Source organism: Thunnus maccoyii, chromosome 1 (genome assembly GCF_910596095.1).
Source record: "Thunnus maccoyii chromosome 1, fThuMac1.1, whole genome shotgun sequence".
Taxonomy (NCBI): domain Eukaryota; kingdom Metazoa; phylum Chordata; class Actinopteri; order Scombriformes; family Scombridae; genus Thunnus; species Thunnus maccoyii.
Window position 1 is genome coordinate 18,306,661 of NC_056533.1, and position 18,664 is coordinate 18,325,324.

Consider the following 18,664-nt stretch of genomic DNA (forward strand, 5'->3'; position numbering starts at 1 on the left):
TCATGTGAACTAGAGCGCACAGCCAGCGAGGCCTCTTTCCCCCTTTCATATGATTCCGCAGGTTGTCTCATAATCATATTTAATAATATTTTACATTGATCTTATATAACGTATCCCATGGAGTTCAGGGTGATGATATAAATGTATATTATAAGTGCGACAAATTAGACCTACCCGGTGTGGTGGGCTGTGGGATGGCCTGGTAGACGCTGGTGCTGAAGCTGCTGCTGATGGGAATGTGACTGGAGGAGTTGTTGGCCTGCCGGCGCTGGTTCCGCAGCTTCTCCTCTCGCCTCCACTTTGCTCTTCTGTTTGAGAACCATACCTGCAATTGGAAACTCGGTGTTAGTTTTCATACACTATTTGCCTTTGGTAATGTTTGAAAACCTTCACGGATAAGTCCTGTTCACTCACTTGTATTCTTGCTTCGGGCAGGTCGATTTTCGCTGCTAGTCTCTCACGCGCGAAAACATCTGGATAATGAGTTCTTTCAAATTCTGTAATGCAGGAAATCACACATAAAAAAGTTAGGAAATAAGCAAAAAATTTAGTTTGAGGCTAATTTTAATTTTGCAGTGCTGTCAGGTAGGGCTGGGCAATATATTGATATTATATTGTGATCTGAGACCAGATATCGTCTTTGATTTTGGATATCGCAGTATCGTGATATGGAATGAGAGTTGTCATTTCCTAGTTTTAAAGGCTGCATTACATTAAAGTGATGTAATTTTCTGAACTTTGTTCTGTTCTAATATTTGCCTTTACCCACTTAGTAATTATATCCACATTACTGATGATTATTTATCAAAAATCTCATTGTGTAAATATTTTGTGAAAACACCAGTAGTCATCCCTACAATATTGTCCATTATCAATATCGAGGTATTTAGTCAAAAATACTGTGATATTTGATTTTGTCCATATTGCCCAGCCTTACTGTCAGGTAATCAGATGCACGTCAAGGCCCAACAAAACTTCTCAACCTGCTAATAATCGATTAAACAAGCAGAGCTATGGGACAGATATATTAGTTTATTAAAATAAACCATAAATGTAGTAGCTCCCTCATAGGGAATTTAATCTAATATATTCAGTATAATTATATTAATAACAAAAGGAACAGTTTGTAAAAATAAAAAAATTAATATAGCGGATATAAATGTATGAATTATTCACTGGTTATTTGACCTTTTTCCAGTGCTTCAATTTGCTCCTGTGTGAAGGACGTGCGATTTCTCTGCAGTTTTCTCTTTAGCTGCAGCCGCATCTGTGTCTCCTCTGAATCTTCGCCGTTTGAGCTGATGGAGTTTGTGTTTTCTCCTGCACCATCTTGTTGTTGGCAACCATCTGCATAAAGAAAAGAAAAAAAAATATGTAATGGAAATATACATTCAATTAAGCTAATTGAATAATTAATTTTCGGGTGTCATCGGCCCGCAGCTAATTGTACAGACAGCGGTGCAACATCATTAATTAAAGCCCATGTCATGGTTGATTTCATTCAAAACCAGAGGAATTATTGTAATTTCTTCTTAATGTTGCCGGATTACAGACGACTGCCTGCGTGAAAAGGAACAATATCAAAAAAAAAAAGGCTTTGCAGTTTAACTGTTTATAAAATATTGTGGGAAAAACAGGCTGGCGAGGGAAAGACTCCGCGTACTTATCGCTTCGCAACAATGGCGTGTGTTCTCAAAAGGTTAAGAGAAATGTGACAAGATGTGGCGAGCCTCTTTTCAGAGCCTATGAAATGTATTAAAACCCCAAACTCTCTAGCCTCCCCCCCACCTTTTTTTTTTTTTTAGGGCAGAGCAATGCCTCAATGGTCGTTCCCATATGGGCGTTGGTATAGCCATTGAGGTGACCACCAACTTTTGAATAGGAGAAGACGCTTTTCAGAATGATACAATGCCTTCAGGAGTAAGGGAAACCATTAAACTATGGACACAGCCAGGGACGAGCAGTGAGCCCTTGGTGGGTGTAATATATGGGAGGGGTGGGAGGGGGCTATTGGAGGAGATGACAAAAGGATCCTCTCTCTCTGGAGGCGCACAGGCTATAGTACTTTGGCATTGTGCGCACGAGGATCCCAGTCAACAGAGCTTTGAGTCCAGTGTGTTAACCCTTATCCACTACCATCATTAATCACGTCCCCCGGCCAGCTACACGCCAGTCAGGATTTCTGTCTTCAATTGGAAACAAATGAGTGAGGAGAGAGCATGCAACCCCCTGAACAACCAAAATAAGGCCAATCTATTCACTGCTCCTGCTTGTCCGCGGTGGGCCCAAAGGCCCCTTCAGTTGCAGGGCGAGGCTTATCGACTAATGTCTGTCTTGTTGTTGGACATCATTATCACACCGAGAAGTTAATGCGAAATTAAGCAGGGGGGTGCGTTGATAGAGGGTGGTTTATGTAATATCTCACTGATGTCTGTCTGGTTAAACTCACGAGGGAGCATTTCAGTTTTTGTATGCAGATTTTGTTTATGTTTTTGTTTTTTTTGGGAGGGGGGGTGGGTGGGGGGGGGGGGGGGACGCATTGGCAGAGTTTAGTGAGCTAGTGGTTTGCTCAGTGATACGAGGTGGAACAGGTGCAGGAAGGCTTGTGGCCATGCAGCGGGCTCATGTGCAAATATGAAAGCTACATGCAACCCAAAAACTCAAGTTTGTATGCGCAAACTTCAAGTCAAACTGAAGTTGGTTTGTGTGAAAGATTTTGGAGTATGAATTTATATTTTTTTTAAAAAAGGCGTTTTTCTATTATGTGAATTGAAGCACATGAAGCTACACAAGTTTGCTCATAATTCTGCTGCAACGGGAATCTACAAATTTCCTGAAAAAAATAAAATATATAGTGTGTTTATATGTGAAAGTCTTGGTTCACTGATGGAAACCTGATGCGCCATGTTTCTTGACAATTTCTCTTGCTGCAAAAAAAAAAAAAAAAGAGACAAAAGTCTTCCTCTATAGGCCAGTAGTTTGTATCCACGCTATTTGTTTCTTCACTCCGGATAATCCATAAAAAGGAGTGAATGTGCAGCTATTATCCGTCTGCCAGACCCACTGACGCTAGGATGGGATTTGTTTTCTTTATAAAAGCGCTGGGAAATAAACTCATTCTTTAGTATCACGATGTCTCAACCAGTGAGGCGGAAAAGCAGCAAAAAAAGAGATACCGAACCAATTGCGGCACCTTTCAGCCGCTGAGACCAGATCAAAACACTCTTGAGAAACCGCTTAAAACTGAAAGAGAAAGTGAGAGACCAAATCCTATAGACGGGATTTAGAGCCATATAGCCAGCGAATGAGAATGAGAAAGAGATAAAAGACGAAATCGGTGAGGAGTTTTATTCGTGCCTCTTTGGATAGAGTTGTCTTCTTTGGGGCCCTGTCACTCTCCATGTAGCCATTATATCTGCTTACTCGGCTGTCAGATGGAAAACATATTTTCCTTCCCTTGACACAACTGTTTCATCTAAGCACTTATTTGATTAAAAGCACATAACGTATTATTATTATTATTATTATTATTATTATTATTATTATTATTATTATTGAATTATAATTGAAAATTATCCTAATTGAATAATTAGATAGCTATCAAGAACCAATAATAATTAATAATAATTAATAAAATAGCCTATGTCAGACTAAACCAACGGCAACAACAGTAAAACTAAATAACTATAATTTATAATATTATTATATAAATTATAAATTCCTATTTGTGATAATAATAACATTAAGAACAATAATAATGAAAATTAGTGGTAGTATTTTAAAATAAAGTTAATCATTTTAGTTGTTAATATGATCGTTTCCGCTTTACTGCTTCTTAATAACAGCCCCACGTGTCCAAATGGTCATCAAACAAATGCAAATTATTATTTGCTACGACTGAATTCCACCACTTGCATTTCCGCCTCTCTCGTGCATGTAAAGCAGAGACGATGCTCCCTCGTGATACTTTGTTTAATGAATGAATATTTCACGTGAAAGGTGGGTTTCTTATGAGGAACAAAAAAAAAGAAGAAGAAAAAAAAAGAAAATCCGCTGTGTTTTGGCCTCCAGTTGGCCGACAGGAACCCTCTGAAGTGGAACATTTCCACAGCAGCCTTACCATCTCCACACTCCTGCATGTTGCCATAATGAGAGACAAAGCCCTCTCTAATGAGCAATTACACGTAGTGCGGACCGTTCCCATAACCAATCATTGCGTGTGAAGGAAAACATTCCTTTGTACTAATATCCCCGCACACAGCTCCCCGGCTCTGCCTCCCCATCAGGAGGGGAGGAAAATGCAGGCTGTTGGATGGACACCTCTGCTGAAAGGACAAGCCGCTGTCACGCACATCCATGTCTGGGACAGTGGAGGCATTGAGACTGCATGCATGGCCTATGCTGGCTTCCTCTAATCGACTAGTCTTAATTGGGGGTCTTGTTCAGGGCATCAAAGCATTGCCAATACAATGCCTTCCTGCAAACAGAGCCGTTGACCGGAACCACTGGAATAGTAAGCTGTAAAACTATTCATATATTTGATGGTGACCTCTGTGGAGTTCACATTAATCTTTGTGCATCTCCAACATATATAGACTTTTTTTTGTGTGTGTGTGTGACTTACTATAAATATTAACCAAGTCTGAGAATCCAAATAAGGGTCAAATCAAACTTTGCTCGCCTCGTTGTCGCCTTACTTTTGAGATACATTAACCAAATGCGTCCACCAGTACAACTATGCATGCGTCAAGGTGTCTTTATTGCCACTGTGTGATAATGAGGCTCACCTTGGTTGGGCTGCCCTGGCACTGATGTTCCGGGGTACCAGCCGGGCCGGGTCCCCCAAGTTCCTGTCTGACCGTTGAGCATTCTCAGCTTGTCATACATGCCATCTGCGCCCATCTGTTGCTTTTCACTAGCCAGGTTGCGGAGGACTCTGTTTATCGATGACACCTGAATGACAAATTACATATGATAAGATTAGGATTAGATCTCAGATGGAGCAGTGTGTTTATACGCGGCGTGCAGCGGGTTCACAGCACACACACACACACACACACACACACACACATCTTATAATAATTATAAATCTGCGCAGGAGGATGTTCCTGTAAAGCGCACAAAAAAAATGGACAACGAGCTCCCTTTAATTGACTGTATGTTTGGGTGATCACATATGCAGTAATGCGTGCCCCACACTTTGAAACGCACTGTATTTAATAAGACTGAATGGTTGGTTGCCCATCTCCTTTTCCTCCACTGCATGAGAAAAAAAAGTCATTTCATGTGGCAAATTAAATCATGCACATAACTTACAGTCAATACACTTACACTGGGTATATTGTCGTTGGTGCAGATCCCCTCCGACAGAAGTCTGTCACGGATCTCCCACGCGAAGATAGACGGACACTCCCGCTTGTACTGCGCGATTTTCGCGACCACCTCTGGAGTGGCGACCCTGGGCTTGCTGCCGCCTATTGCTCTCGGTCTTATGGAGCCCGTTTCATAATATCTGCCCAGGATCTTGCTCACACAGCCGTTGGATACCTGGATAGAAAACAAAAGACACAATTGACATACATTATTTAGGACTATTAGCGGAATTTCTAAGATGGCGTCAAATAATTATCACCTTTTCACTGTCCAGCACTTGGACTTCATCATGGGTCTATAAACACAAAAAATATGCCTTGAATGGTATATTAGGCATTTCCTACAATAGATTTATTCATTATAAGAGCAGGCAGATTACTTTCCTTTCTGTCGGCCTTGTTACATTTCCAGTTAATAAAAATGATTCAACTAATTAATAAGAATTATATTGACTTAAGACGATCACAGCAGCATTTAGGCTTAATTTCATGTGAAAATCATACCATGATGTCTTTCATATTTTGCAACAATTGTAAAAAAAAATTCAAAGTATAGTTTGCATTCAGAACAAAGTCAGTTTTCGGATCAAAAAGAAGCGTGTTTGTCACCTGCAGTATCCTGGAGATGTCGCAGGGTCGAGCACCACTGTGAGCAAGTTCAACTATTTTCTGCCTGGTGGAATCCGGCAGCGGTCTACCATTAACAAACACACCACCAAGCTGGTTTACGCCACTGTGACCTACATGGAGACAAAAGCATCGCAGTCATCACATCATATTACGAGTTCAATTAAAACATGTGTGATAAAGCAAATGATTTTCATTGAATGGTGAAAAGTATTATACAAGCGCACAAGATAACCGAGTTAAAGGTGAAACATGAAGATAGCACACAGAGGTACATTGCAGTTGTCTTCAAAAAAAAAAAGAATTCTCATTGTTGTAAAACAGAAAAAAAGTGTCTTAAACCGGAGTGCACTGATAAAAGAATAGTTTTAAGAAATTGTCACACCGCTCGGTACAATCCAAACTGCGCAGTTATTTAGTAAGACATGCAGAACATGGATGAAACATCAGTAGCCTCAGATAAACTAAAACATCTCAACGTCTTATTTCTAATATTAAACTAACAACTCAGTCGCTCCTCTGCCCTCGAGGATATTCTACAAACCTTTTATCAAAACAGCAAACTTGGGTATTAAAGCATTCGCACCGTTATCCATCCCTTCATGTACAGCTGCGCATCTCCAAGACCAGCACCTCACTCATAAACTATCCTCCAAATAATAACCAGCAGACAGCGACAATCACATAAAACACTAGACATGAAATAATGTATTAAATGAGCTTTCATTCAAAAGGCACAGCTTTTTTTGTAAAGTAACGCTAAATCGACAAGTCCTTTCTATGATAGTCCTTCAAAACGCACAATAATTACGCATCAATAGGATAGACACCACATGGGATACTTGCTCAAAAATAATGGGTTATCGTCTAAAAAGATTGCTTTTTGCTAAAATTGTTCTATGGTATCTCTCTAAAGCACAGAATAAGCCCGCAAACCTGAAGCCAAAAGGGAGAGCTGACTCCCCGGAGTGCCTGAGCTGCTCTCTGTTTCTCCGCTGCCTTCCCCTGCGCTGCCGCCCGGTACATTGACTCCGGGAGCAGAGGCTCCTTAGCAATAAATAAGCTCCAAATATAGAAGAGGGGGAAAATATGATGAGCCTGCCTGACATTTGTCTTTAAAATAAAGCTAGCTGCACGTCAAGTTTGAGCTTAATTTCTGGAAATAGGCGGAAGTCGCCTCGGATCATGCATGGGAGGCTAATTGAAAAGATCAGTTGGAGCACTTGTGGCAGGCATGTCACTTTATGACACCGCTCTGCTTTTGAAAATCGCATCGTCACGACAAATAGTAGCATGATAAAACGACCCTTTCTGTCTGCATTTGGATATCACTCAGACAAAATTGGACGCAACTCGTTTACCCTCCGAGGGAGACTTCGTTTTAAGGTGGCCAGGGGCTACGCGCGGTCACAGAAACGAGGGCGCGCCTGGATTCTTAACATATTAAAAGTGACATGCAGTTTTTTCCCCCCTTGTTTGTATTTGACAACAAATGCTCACAGCCACTGCAGTCCTGTTGTGTGCAATCGGTGGGCGTCTTTACTCTGAAATATGTCACAGCACTCTGCTTTAAACTACAGCCTTTATTTTATTTAAATGTTCCAAAGGGCCCGCATATAGGCGAGTGAAAATAAACCTGTTTAACTGAGTAACATATCCCTTTTGGTCGCTATGTGTAATAATCTTCCAGCGTGGATCTGATTGATAGTAAATCCATTATCATCCCTCCTGCTCTTTGGTAATTCCAGGATTAAGTGGAATTAATAGACTTCTTACGCTGAAATTGGCCTACCCGCATTAAGCAGCCCCCCTGCTCTGCGGGGTTTTCCAGGGCTGCTCCATCACCTCTGATTTATAACTATCATATAAATCCTCCGGATCGATAAAACCGTCAGATAAGGACACCACATAAAAATCAAACTCTCCTAAGGTTAAGTCTTAATCATGGCACAATTCCCTCAAGTGCCCAGAGTCGATCTCGCCCGCTGGCGCTGATTATGCGCCTTGTATTCTATTGCAAGTCGACTAATAGGAAAACATATGGTGTCAATTTGGACGCTCCCCACCATATACACCCAGGAGTTATTAGCACAAAAGCCACCGAGGCCGTCGCGACCTTTAGACAACCCAAAGGGCCGGGCCCAATGATATCTCCTCGGCAATTCGCACCAGACATCACACGCCAAGCCAGGGGAGCATCCCATTAACATCAATCCGCAGCAAAGCAGGAGCACAGGGTATTGTACACAGCTTTGATAAGGCCCCATCATCTCTATAATGGACAACTGGCAAGCAAAAAAAAAAAAAAAAAAAAAAAAAAAATCCTTTGCCATTGCGCAATCGAAGCGTAGCGCTCCGGCCTGTAAAATAAGGAGCTCATGCCACCAGTTTGTAAAAGTATTTATGTTTTTTTTCATCACAGGTCTTTTTATACAATGAATCACACCTCTACACATTAAATAAAAATCAACCCCAGACTGTCATAATCCAACATTGGCTTCAAACATATTTTGACTAATGCGCACAGATTACAGCACAGACACGTCATCAAGGTATATGGAGAATAATATAATAAAATTATTCCACACACCTTCATCACAGATGTCATACACCTCTTGTCCAGCAGCAAGAGAGAAAATGTTTCATGTTTATCCTTTTTGGTTTGAACACACCAGCAATAAGACAATATTCAACTCATGGGCCACTTTAAAAAAAACACAGAGGCCCTATAAGCAACTTCATCTACCATATTTTTGATTGGCACCCACGACAATATGGTTGTTAATATTTATCTTCCGCTGTGAGCTCAGCCTGCACCTAACTGTGAGGCCCGCGGTTATAATATGAGCATTTTCTTTCTAGTTCATGCTGTCTGTCCGTGAAGAATATGGACTAATCTACATAAGACATTATTGCTATTCCTCATGTTTCATGCAGGGCTCTTCTCTACGCAGCTAATCTTGTATGCAGCCTGGCAGCCAGCTCTAACGCTAATGCAGACGGCTGTGCAATTATTTAATACCAACTCAAGCAGAAACAAAAATCTCCCTCTCAACCCAACCCCCTCTATTCTCCCTCTCTCTCCCCCCCTCTCTCTCTCTCTCCCTCTCTCTCTCTCTCTGGAGCAGGACGACGTGTGATTAACTTGTTCAATAATAACTTGCCTACCTATCATTGCAAAAAAAATAAATAAATAAAAAAAATAAATTAACAGCAATGAAACGACCATCAAATAACTGCGAATATGTCGCCCCTGCACCTCAAAGTCATGCATATTTATGCATGTACATTACATTTCCTTTTCCTCCTTTTAAAGTGCTCCTAAAGTTATTGCGCTATAACAACCAGTGCATAATGTCAGTGGGTGTTGCTTCCATGCAACCACATTAAAACTTGCGGTTGTAATCAAAGTATCCACACAAATAAATGTTAAAAAAAAAACAAAAAAACAACTTACTGTTCTGCATCATTGAGGCTACGCCAGACTCCCACGTGGCTTGGTTGTGGTATTCTAAGCGTCACAAGGAAATAACAAAAGTGGTTAGCATCAAAACATAAACAAAGATTTTTTTTTTAAAGTCAAATTATTTGCAACATTTTTCTTTTAAAAAAAGAAATACAGTTTCTCATCTCGTTCGATTTGAATTTTTGCGGATCTGGTGCTTAAAACATAATAGATGCATAATGAATTTCACATCCTCAGTGTATGTATGTATTTCAGTATTAATTAAACTTGCCTGGAAACAGAGTTGACTGTCCACTCTATTACAATTTAGTCAATCATCTGCCGTTTTCACTACTTAATGTCTCCCTATAGGACAAAGCAAAACAACACATTAGCACAGCCACAGCTATACTGATGTACTTTAAAGCTACTGTATCTACATTAAGATGCACCTGAATGTTGCTGCCAAGCACAGAAATTAAAAGTGACACGGGACAACATTATTTTAACATCTTTAATGGGGCCTGTTTCCGAAAGCACTTGTCAGAATAAATTAACCCTAACAGCCTATAGTCGTGATATTGGGCCTGTACGTTTTCTTTCAAAAGGGTTTCTTTTTAGTTCAGATAAAGAAATCAGCCCTCATCGTCTCAGTAAGGGGCTTCTATATATAAATATATGTTTTTTTCAAACTTGATACCCCCCCTCTTGTGGAGTCTATCGTGGAAATTGTACAGTGACACACGTTGTCTACCTCGCCTCACTGCTCTGCAAAAGTCCAGACCAGGAGGGGGTACAAAGCTGGTGTACAAAGCCTGCTGGACTCCAACAATGCACCCCCTTTTCTGCCTCCATATACCTCAAACCCGGGGCGAAAACTCGGCCTCTGCGACTAGAAACACACAGCTTCCCCACTAAACACACCAACAAGTTCAGATTAATACAAAGAGCCGGAGGCATGCATCCACCCCCTCCGGGACCATTCACACACACACACACACTGACACACACACACACACACACACTGACACACATACACACACGACCGTGACCCCCGATGCCGCTACTGTGTGAATGTGGGTTTTGTTTGCCCTCCTTTTTTTTTTTTTTTTTTTTTTTTTTAAAGAAAAAAAATGTAAAAAGTAATTTCTTGTTATAAATATTTGGTGGTTATTTTGTGCTGCTGGTGCGGGTTGTAAAGCGGGTTTAAAGACACAACAGCGCAGTAGGGCGCTCAATTGGAAAAGACAAATGCATTAAAGAAGCTATTGAATGGAGAACAGATAAAAAGGGGGCCAGAGAGGGAGAAGTCTGAAGTTTTCATTTTCTCCCTCCATGCAAAGTTGTGTTGTGTGCAGAGCAAAATGGCCTAATACCGACGTCTAACAGGCTGTGTTTAGTCCAAGGCTAGTTTGTGAGATGCACGCATAGGGCCGCCATTGCATTTGGATTGTAGCTTTCTTTGGTGTTTTAACAAATAGGCTGCTCGGTCATTAATCAAATTCAGATTCCATCACACTGCCCCACATAGCCCGAGTTAGCCTGTTTGGCATAAGCTAAAATTACCAAAGCAACTAATTTAGATACTGTTCTTTTTGGCTTAATGTCATGATGTTTAATTTGATATGGATAAAATAATTATTCAGCTAAGTCTGACCAGGCTGAGAACAGACTGCAGTCAGTAGCTTTTAGCCCTGTATGGTCCAAGTGGTTAATCATTTATTTAAGGTCGAAAGCTCAAACGTTGTTGTTCCAGAGGTTAACTACGGTCTAATCTGCATTTCTTTTCCTTTAGTAATCCGTAACAACAATGTCTTAATTCAACATGCTTATTCTGGCCGCTGGATCCTGCGCTCACAACATTCATATGCAGAAATAGTTCATGTAGGCCTTGACTACAATGGCCGAGCTGCAAGCTAACAGAGAATATGTACATATATATACATACACACATGAAGATGACTTTAAAATATTTTTGTGTGTTAGAATACATTTAGTTATAGTTGTGCAGCCAATCGGTTTAATGTCAACTCAATTAAGTGCATCTCAACATATTAATCTATAGGCCTGGTGGGGTTTTGCTATCAGTCTTTTTTATTTTTATTTCTTTTTTTGAGGGGGGCTTTTATTTTATATTTAAAAATTAAAAATAAATTGAATAAATACAGGAAATGAATGATTTTTTTTATAATTATTATAAATATGTCTACTTGTTTTGTAAAAAACGGTTTCAAAGCAGCAGCAATCTGTATTTTGCATGAAACATTACTTCACATGATCGGTCTGTCAGTGTTGCTCTCTGATTGTTTTTCAAATACTACACAGTTTTAACTGCTAAAATGGAAATGTAGTGGCGCGCTGTTATTAAAGGCAGACTGAGGCAGCTTAGAGTAAAAAAAAAAAGGGGGAAAGTTGTATTTTCTCTGACACACAAACAAACACGCTAAAACCGGCCTCCTCTCGTTTCATGGAGGGGTTTTTTTTTGTGAGAAGGCGCTTGGGTGACTCGCCTGCATGAATCAATCTGACACCTTTCCTCAACGGGTCATTGCGCCCCATTCTCCACGATGATCACTGTCCTGGCCCAACGTGACTTTTTACTCTTTGCTGTCATAAATAAGCGGTAAGCTATCCGTAAGGCCTATAAACACAACAACAAAAAAATCGAGCAGATAAAACAGACAGAGACGCTAAAGGCTGTTCGCACTTTTTGGGGGAAGAGTCCAGTCAGAAGACAGGCTGCACAGTCCAAACGATAAAACAGCCACAACACACCCCACTGCTAAACCTCCTCCTACGGCCGAGAATAAATTACTTATAATAGTAATAATAATACTAACCTAATAATAATAAGAAGAATGATAATAATGATAATAACAATAATAATAATAACAATAACAGCCTAAAAATAATAATAGAAATATATTATATGTCCCATATAGTAACTCCATAATTTAACAGCACAGACAAACTTTTAGTCAGGATCTCACCTTTTTGGGGCATCCTGCGTTGTTGTCAAAGTCCTTGGCAAACTATAGGCTACAGCCTAGTTCTCCACACCACAGAAAGAAAAAAAAAAGCCGACCAGGATCAGTCTCTTTCCGGAAGTTTAGAAGAGGGAAAAATTAGTTTCCAGTGGTCTTCGGCGGAGACGGAGGGGATATCCCTGCGAAGGAGACAGAGATTGACAGTGAACTCAGATGTCAGGACGCACGGAGTTTGGCGAGGATGTGCGCTGGCGTGTGAGAGAGCGAATGAGAGAGTCGGAAAGAGAGAGAGTGGGGAAGAGAAAGAGAGAGAGAGACACAGAGAGGAGGGAGGAGGAGAGGGTAGGAGGGTAGTGGTAGAAAGAGGTGGGGGTAAGAGAATGAACACACCTATGCTGATTGGTGATGGAACAAGTGTATTAATGTATGTGTTCCTGGTCTGCTGTGTGCGCCTCGCTTCGCCTCGCCTCCCTCCGCCGCTCTTCACTGGCCCATTAGCGCGACCCGACCTCTGTCATCATCCCCCATATAAACACTTCCCCCTGCACCACAGCCAGAGCGGGAAACGGGGCCGAGTCACAGCGAGAAAGAGAGAGAGAGAGGGAGGGAGAGAGAGAGAGAGAGAGAGAGAGAGAGAGAAAGAGAGAGAGTCTCGTCTTCCCAACCCACTAATCAGCCCACGCATGCAAATACCCAGCGCTCACTTGCTGAATATTTCCCTATTGCAAAGCAACTGCCTCGGAAATGCCTATTGGACGGGAAGCTCCTTCTTCCAGGCTGAATTGGGTCCGCGGAGGGAATCTCAGGCATGTTCAGCTCAAAACCTGAGGCTAGCTTGAGCTGTGAGGGGACAGAAACTAGCAGTGGAGCTTCCCACACGTGAATCGTAACACCAAATTAAAATCACAAAGAGCTGCAGCGTGCCTTTAATCAAGCAGTCGGTGCTCTACAGATGCGATTAATGTTATAGAGGCGCATGTAATTATGCTGTGGAAAAGTCTGGGGACACGTTGCTAAATGTCACCTCTGTATTTTATTTGTTTTGTTTTTTTTTATTCTTGGTTCTGCATCCACGTGTGACAACAATTTGCTCTTTGAAAAACACAAAATGTTCAAATACCTTGTACTAGTTTTGTTCTCCTTTTAAGCACTGATACGTAAGTTTGCTTATGACAACAAATAACTTAACACACAAATTAGCTCTATATTGCGGCAAAATAAATAAAATTAAAAAAAAACAACATCTGAAGTCCCCAAAACATCCCTGAATGGAAACTTTGCTGCTGCTGCAGAGTAATGCAGCTTAGTTGGGGGGGAAAGTTGCTCTTTAGCTTTAAAGCTCCACATGGGAACATGTAAACTTTGTGACGGCCCTCCCTCACTAAAAACCATCAAAAAAAAAAAAAAAAAAATGTCCACCACGTGCTTTTGTTGATTCTTTTGGGTATCACCTTCCCCTGAATAGCCTTACCCCTCCTGTCAACAAGAACGCCATGCGTAAAGAGCGCAGCCTTTAGGCAAGCTCGGGTGCTTTTTATGGACACATTTGCGAGGCAAGGCGACGTCACTCCTGCGACCTGACAGCAAATAGCACGCGTAAATAAAGTAAAGCAAATGACTGTGTAGCCATGGCCACACGCTCCCGAACTGCGCTGGTTGAATGACTGGCTATTAACGCACACCTCAACGCACCCAAAAGCAACCCCTCTGCGCCCGTGTTTGAGTATACACTCGGAGCTTTGGGCAGCACCAGTCTCAGCACTGAGGAGCCCCGTCGCTTACTCCAAAGGAAGAGAACCGAAGGGAAGAGAATGAGGGTTGTATGGACGTGGAAGCCAAACTAAAGCAGAAAAGGGGGTGCATGAAAGGGCAGGGAGAGAGAGAGAGAGAAAGAGAGAGAGAGAGAGAGAGGAGAGGGACAGGCATAAGCAGGGGGAGGGGAGAGAAATAGCTTTTTTTTTAGGGATGGGAGGCCATGAAATGAAGTCATGGAGGCCTACACTTGACTTTCTTTGACATGTGAAAAAGTAGGAGAAGTCAGAGCTCATCAATAAAACACTTTGGAGGTGAAAGAGGACTCCCTAACAACCATCGCATTCCTGACTATGGGTTCAATGAGTAGACAAACGACGCTGCCAGAGAGAGAGAGGGTGAGAGGGAGGGAGGGAGGAAGGGGGAGAGAGAGAGAGAGAGAGAGAGAGAGAGACAGAGAGAGAGAGAGAGAGAGGGACTGCCCGGCTTGAATGGGGCCCTCAGTGGGCCGGCGAGATAATGAGCTGAGAGGACCGGCTCAAACTGTCACCGAGGGTCCCGCGGTGAGGAACAACACTTTGGCCAATACTCCTTCATCAAACAACCCGTAAACTAAACGAGCACATTCATCTGTTTCTCCTTCCTGCATTGTTTCTACTCACTTAGACTGGTGGCTCAGCCTATAGGCCTACCGTGAATGCTCGCAGCTTATATCAGCAAGAGAGGAGGGAGGGGGGGGGAGGCAAACATTTTCACGTCAAGGACCCCCCTATTAGACATGCATTAGACCACAAACACCCCCCCCCCACCTCCACCTCCCCTCCCTCCTCCAGCCACCCGATAGGAGTTTGTGCTATGAGGGAACCTCGTGTTGGTTATGAGTTACTGTAAATGACTGAACATACAGGAGTCATCATGCAGAGTTTAACTTTTCATTTGACTATTTTCTAGAGATCTAATAGGGCAGCATCATTTTCCAACATTTTTGGCGCCTGTAGCTGGATTGAATGAAAGTTGGAGGAACAGTCTAACCAAAAAAATAAAAAATAAAGTACCTCAGTGTCTTTTTTTGAGAGCCTGCAGTGTTTACTGAACTATGCGTCCTCATGTCGCTCAGCCACAGTGAGTGCATGTGGTTTGGACAGCTGCATAAGAGCTGTTGAAGCATCAACCCAATGGAAAACCTTTTTTTTTTTTGTTTTAAGTAATAGAAGTGTTGTTTAATTCTCTGATTTCAACACATAAGCTGAGCTCAATGGTGACAAAAATGAAACATCTCCTCCAAAAAATGTAATCTCTATTGCGAAAATCTCCATCTATCACCAATCTATGTTTAATAGATACTAATTTCTTGTGGTTGTAGTCTACCTTTATAGCGTAAATGTTATTGCCACTCACTTGTCACAGACTGCAGCTGTCAAAAAAATTCACACCACTAACCTGCTTCACTGAAAGACAGATTCCCCGATGAGTGTGTCAAGTAGTTTTCTTTGGGAAACAATACCTCCAGTAGGTTATTGATTTCTTTGGTTAAGCTGTAAATCCGCTCCAAGAGCTAATTCGTTGTCTCCACTCTCCAGAGATTTTTTTTTTTTCTCACAACCTCTTCTGGTATGTCAAGTATAGGCCTACAGCTTTATCATCAAGAGCCTTGTTTGAAACTATATTTTCTATATATTTCTCTGATTTTGTGAGGTAGTCTGGGTGGCTGCAGAAGTCTGCAAAAACCGGGAAGGCTGATGTTGGGAAAGCAATTAGCCCAATTCGGATTAGCAGCAACTAATGTCACAGGCCTTGAAAAGAAAGCCTAATCTGGTCGCTATTTTCCCCCAAGGCAATGTGGTATTTGTACCCCTCTAGAAACTTTTAAATACAAAAAAAAAGAAAGGAAGGAAGAAAAAAGAAAGAAAGAAAGAAAGAAACGTAAGGGGAGGGAGCTGGAGTGAAAAACAGTGACATTGTTTTTGGACAGGGAAAGGATGTAGTGGAGGGTAAACCCACCTAATTTAGATCGCTTTTAATTGGGATTACAGTTTACCCTTTACAGGCTGATATAAATCTTTATGAGGCAAATGCATCACGTGTAGTGTAAAAATCGTGTAATTAGTGCTGCAAATTTGAGGTTTTTCTCTGAAAATGTGTTTGATTTTTTTAAGTGTATTTTTTGAAATTGTTTTTCTTTTATTGATAGTTGTTTGCCTTTGTGATGATCTACAGAAAGTCATAGTTTAATCACCTTCTCTTTATGGTGATATCTGAGGAGGTCTGCTAGAAAAAGATTGTATGCTGTAAATAAAGGATGACTGGGCTGCTTCATGTAATTGAAAAAGAGGAATTGGAACACAGTGATCTATATTCTTGTGTTAGAGAAGGAGGCATGAGTTAGTTAATTGCTTCAGGAACAACACCAACCCCTGTTTGTTTTGTTTTGTCTCAGGACACTGCTGCATGCACATTATAAATGCGGCCTAACTGTTATTACCTCCCACAAATTCCACCTCTACCTGCTGCTTATTAAAAATGATCATTTACAGGCCTCACATTTTAATATACCACCTTTGAGCAAGTAAACAAACATTATTATAATTTTTTCTCTTTCATTTCTACTATTTTTGTTGATGATGACAATTATTAACTATAATTATTAGCTGGTAATTTTAACAGTATTCCTTCTGATAATATTATAGTGATTTTGAGAGTTATAGAATCAATTTAAAGTAAAACAAAGTAATTTAAAATTATATTTTTTACTACTACTAATTATTATTATTATTTAATGATGATGATGATAATAATAATAATAATAATAATAATAATAATAATAATAATAATAATAATAATAATAATAATAATAGTAACAACAACAACCAGTATTTTATAAAAACAGTAAACAATAGAAATGTCTACCTGAATCTGTGTGCTGCTGTCTTGGTGAGCTGACTTGTCATTCATCAAACAGCCTCGGATTGTCAGATTTATTAACTCTAAAGAGATTCATGGGGACGTCGGTGGCTAATTTGCATAAATCATCTGCACTTTTACAATGTGTAATTCTGTTTTTATCAACAATAATTAAACAATTACATGCTTGTTCGACTTTTGGGAACATTTTTCATTAATCTACTGCTTTTTTTTTTTTTTTTTTTTTTTTAAATGGCACATGGAGCGCGTCCCGGAGCTGAGGCTGATGCCGATTTATTTCTCAGCACATTAGGTAAATATGAGGAAACATAACTCTATCATGGTCCTCATTCTCCTTGGTCTAAAGGCCTTAAATACAGAAACTAGTTTACATGCCTTTAAATTAACTGTATTTTCAGCTGTTTTCGGTTGACCTCCTCCTTCTCCTCTACTGTGTAAGAACAGGATGTATTATGGGTTGTGGCTACTGTAAATAAGTGAATACAAATATTGTTTTTATATGGCCTAATTCAACCTTCACAGTGCACGCTCACTTCACTGACTTGTGGAAAGACATGGTGGAGCAGATCGGGGATTTCTTGTGTAGCCCACAGAAGGTGTAACAGTCCACAGAAGCCCTCTCCTGGCAAAAGGCTGAAGGCTGGGATAAACACCGGGGCTAATGGTGTCACAGCGCTGCTCGGCAAGCGTGACATGAAGAAACACTGGACCCAAACATACAAGCGCCTGAACCCGGGGCATCCAAAGACTCCCAGCTACTGTTTGGAAATCAGATTGTATTATGCTTACCAAAGGAGATGAAAATAATCTCCTATCTGGAAGCACATGTCGTTAAAAGAGGGACTAAAATTCAAAAATATATAAGCATCTATAAATGTATAGTGTAAATATATATACTATATAGTAGGCCTAGACCCATTTTATATAGAGACCAAAATCAATCTAAAAACCCCGAAGGCGCACATGTCATTTCCCTACATGCTACGTTGTAGTTGAAAATTTGAGACATTTTTTTTTTTTTTTGGAAGTTCCTGTCAAAACCTTTTAAAATATCTAATTTTACAACACGATCTATAACTTCTTTAACTTAACGCATAAGCCAAAAATATCAAGGTGTTTCCCCCAAATCCCACGGATACAGCGCGATGAAGCGCAAAACTGCAGCCTGCACATATTCTGCTGATGGACAGCGTCATTTCCAGCGCGCTGATGGATCGAGTAAAGCTGAATAGATCCCGTCCACATTCAGTTTACTGTACAGGTCCAAGCCTTTAATTTCCCCAGCGTAAAGCTTGCAATAATAGCCGCTTTTTAAGGAGTGACGTGCGCTTAATTCCTCAGTGAATATCGCTAATTACACGCTGTATGCGTGTGTGATAGATGACAACAAAAACCAAGTCAGCTCGCTGTGTTCAACTTTGTGTGGGTGCACACCTCCTGTAGGCTACACAGAGTAACGTGCAAGCACTTAACCAATAATTTTACCTAACTTTAGCCCATGTCGCAGGCTTATAATCAATCAGCATGCACGTTCAAGTTAGTGCCTGTCTGGCGAGATT

At 40.9% G+C, this 18,664-nt stretch overlaps 1 protein-coding gene across 10 annotated transcripts in view; it reads right to left on the reverse strand.

The window, feature by feature from the left end:
- Positions 1-18,664, reverse strand: part of pax6b (paired box 6b) — a 40,153-nt gene that overhangs the window by 3,329 nt on the left and 18,160 nt on the right. For 7 of the 10 annotated variants that reach the window (XM_042407001.1, XM_042406991.1, XM_042406984.1 and 4 more), the window contains 9 exons: positions 12,435-12,610; positions 9,457-9,510; positions 5,982-6,112; positions 5,633-5,668; positions 5,332-5,547; positions 4,788-4,953; positions 1,189-1,347; positions 415-497; positions 175-325 (listed from right to left, as the gene is read on the reverse strand). In XM_042407001.1, the coding sequence (XP_042262935.1) occupies positions 175-325; positions 415-497; positions 1,189-1,347; positions 4,788-4,953; positions 5,332-5,547; positions 5,633-5,668; positions 5,982-6,112; positions 9,457-9,510; positions 12,435-12,447 (1,009 nt within the window). In that variant the 5' untranslated portion in view covers positions 12,448-12,610. Of the gene's footprint in view, positions 1-174; positions 326-414; positions 498-1,188; positions 1,348-4,787; positions 4,954-5,331; positions 5,548-5,632; positions 5,669-5,981; positions 6,113-9,456; positions 9,511-9,736; positions 9,811-12,434; positions 12,611-12,821; positions 12,878-18,664 lie in introns of those variants that run through there. The other 3 variants (XM_042407032.1, XM_042407058.1, XM_042407050.1) reach the window with 3 other exon arrangements.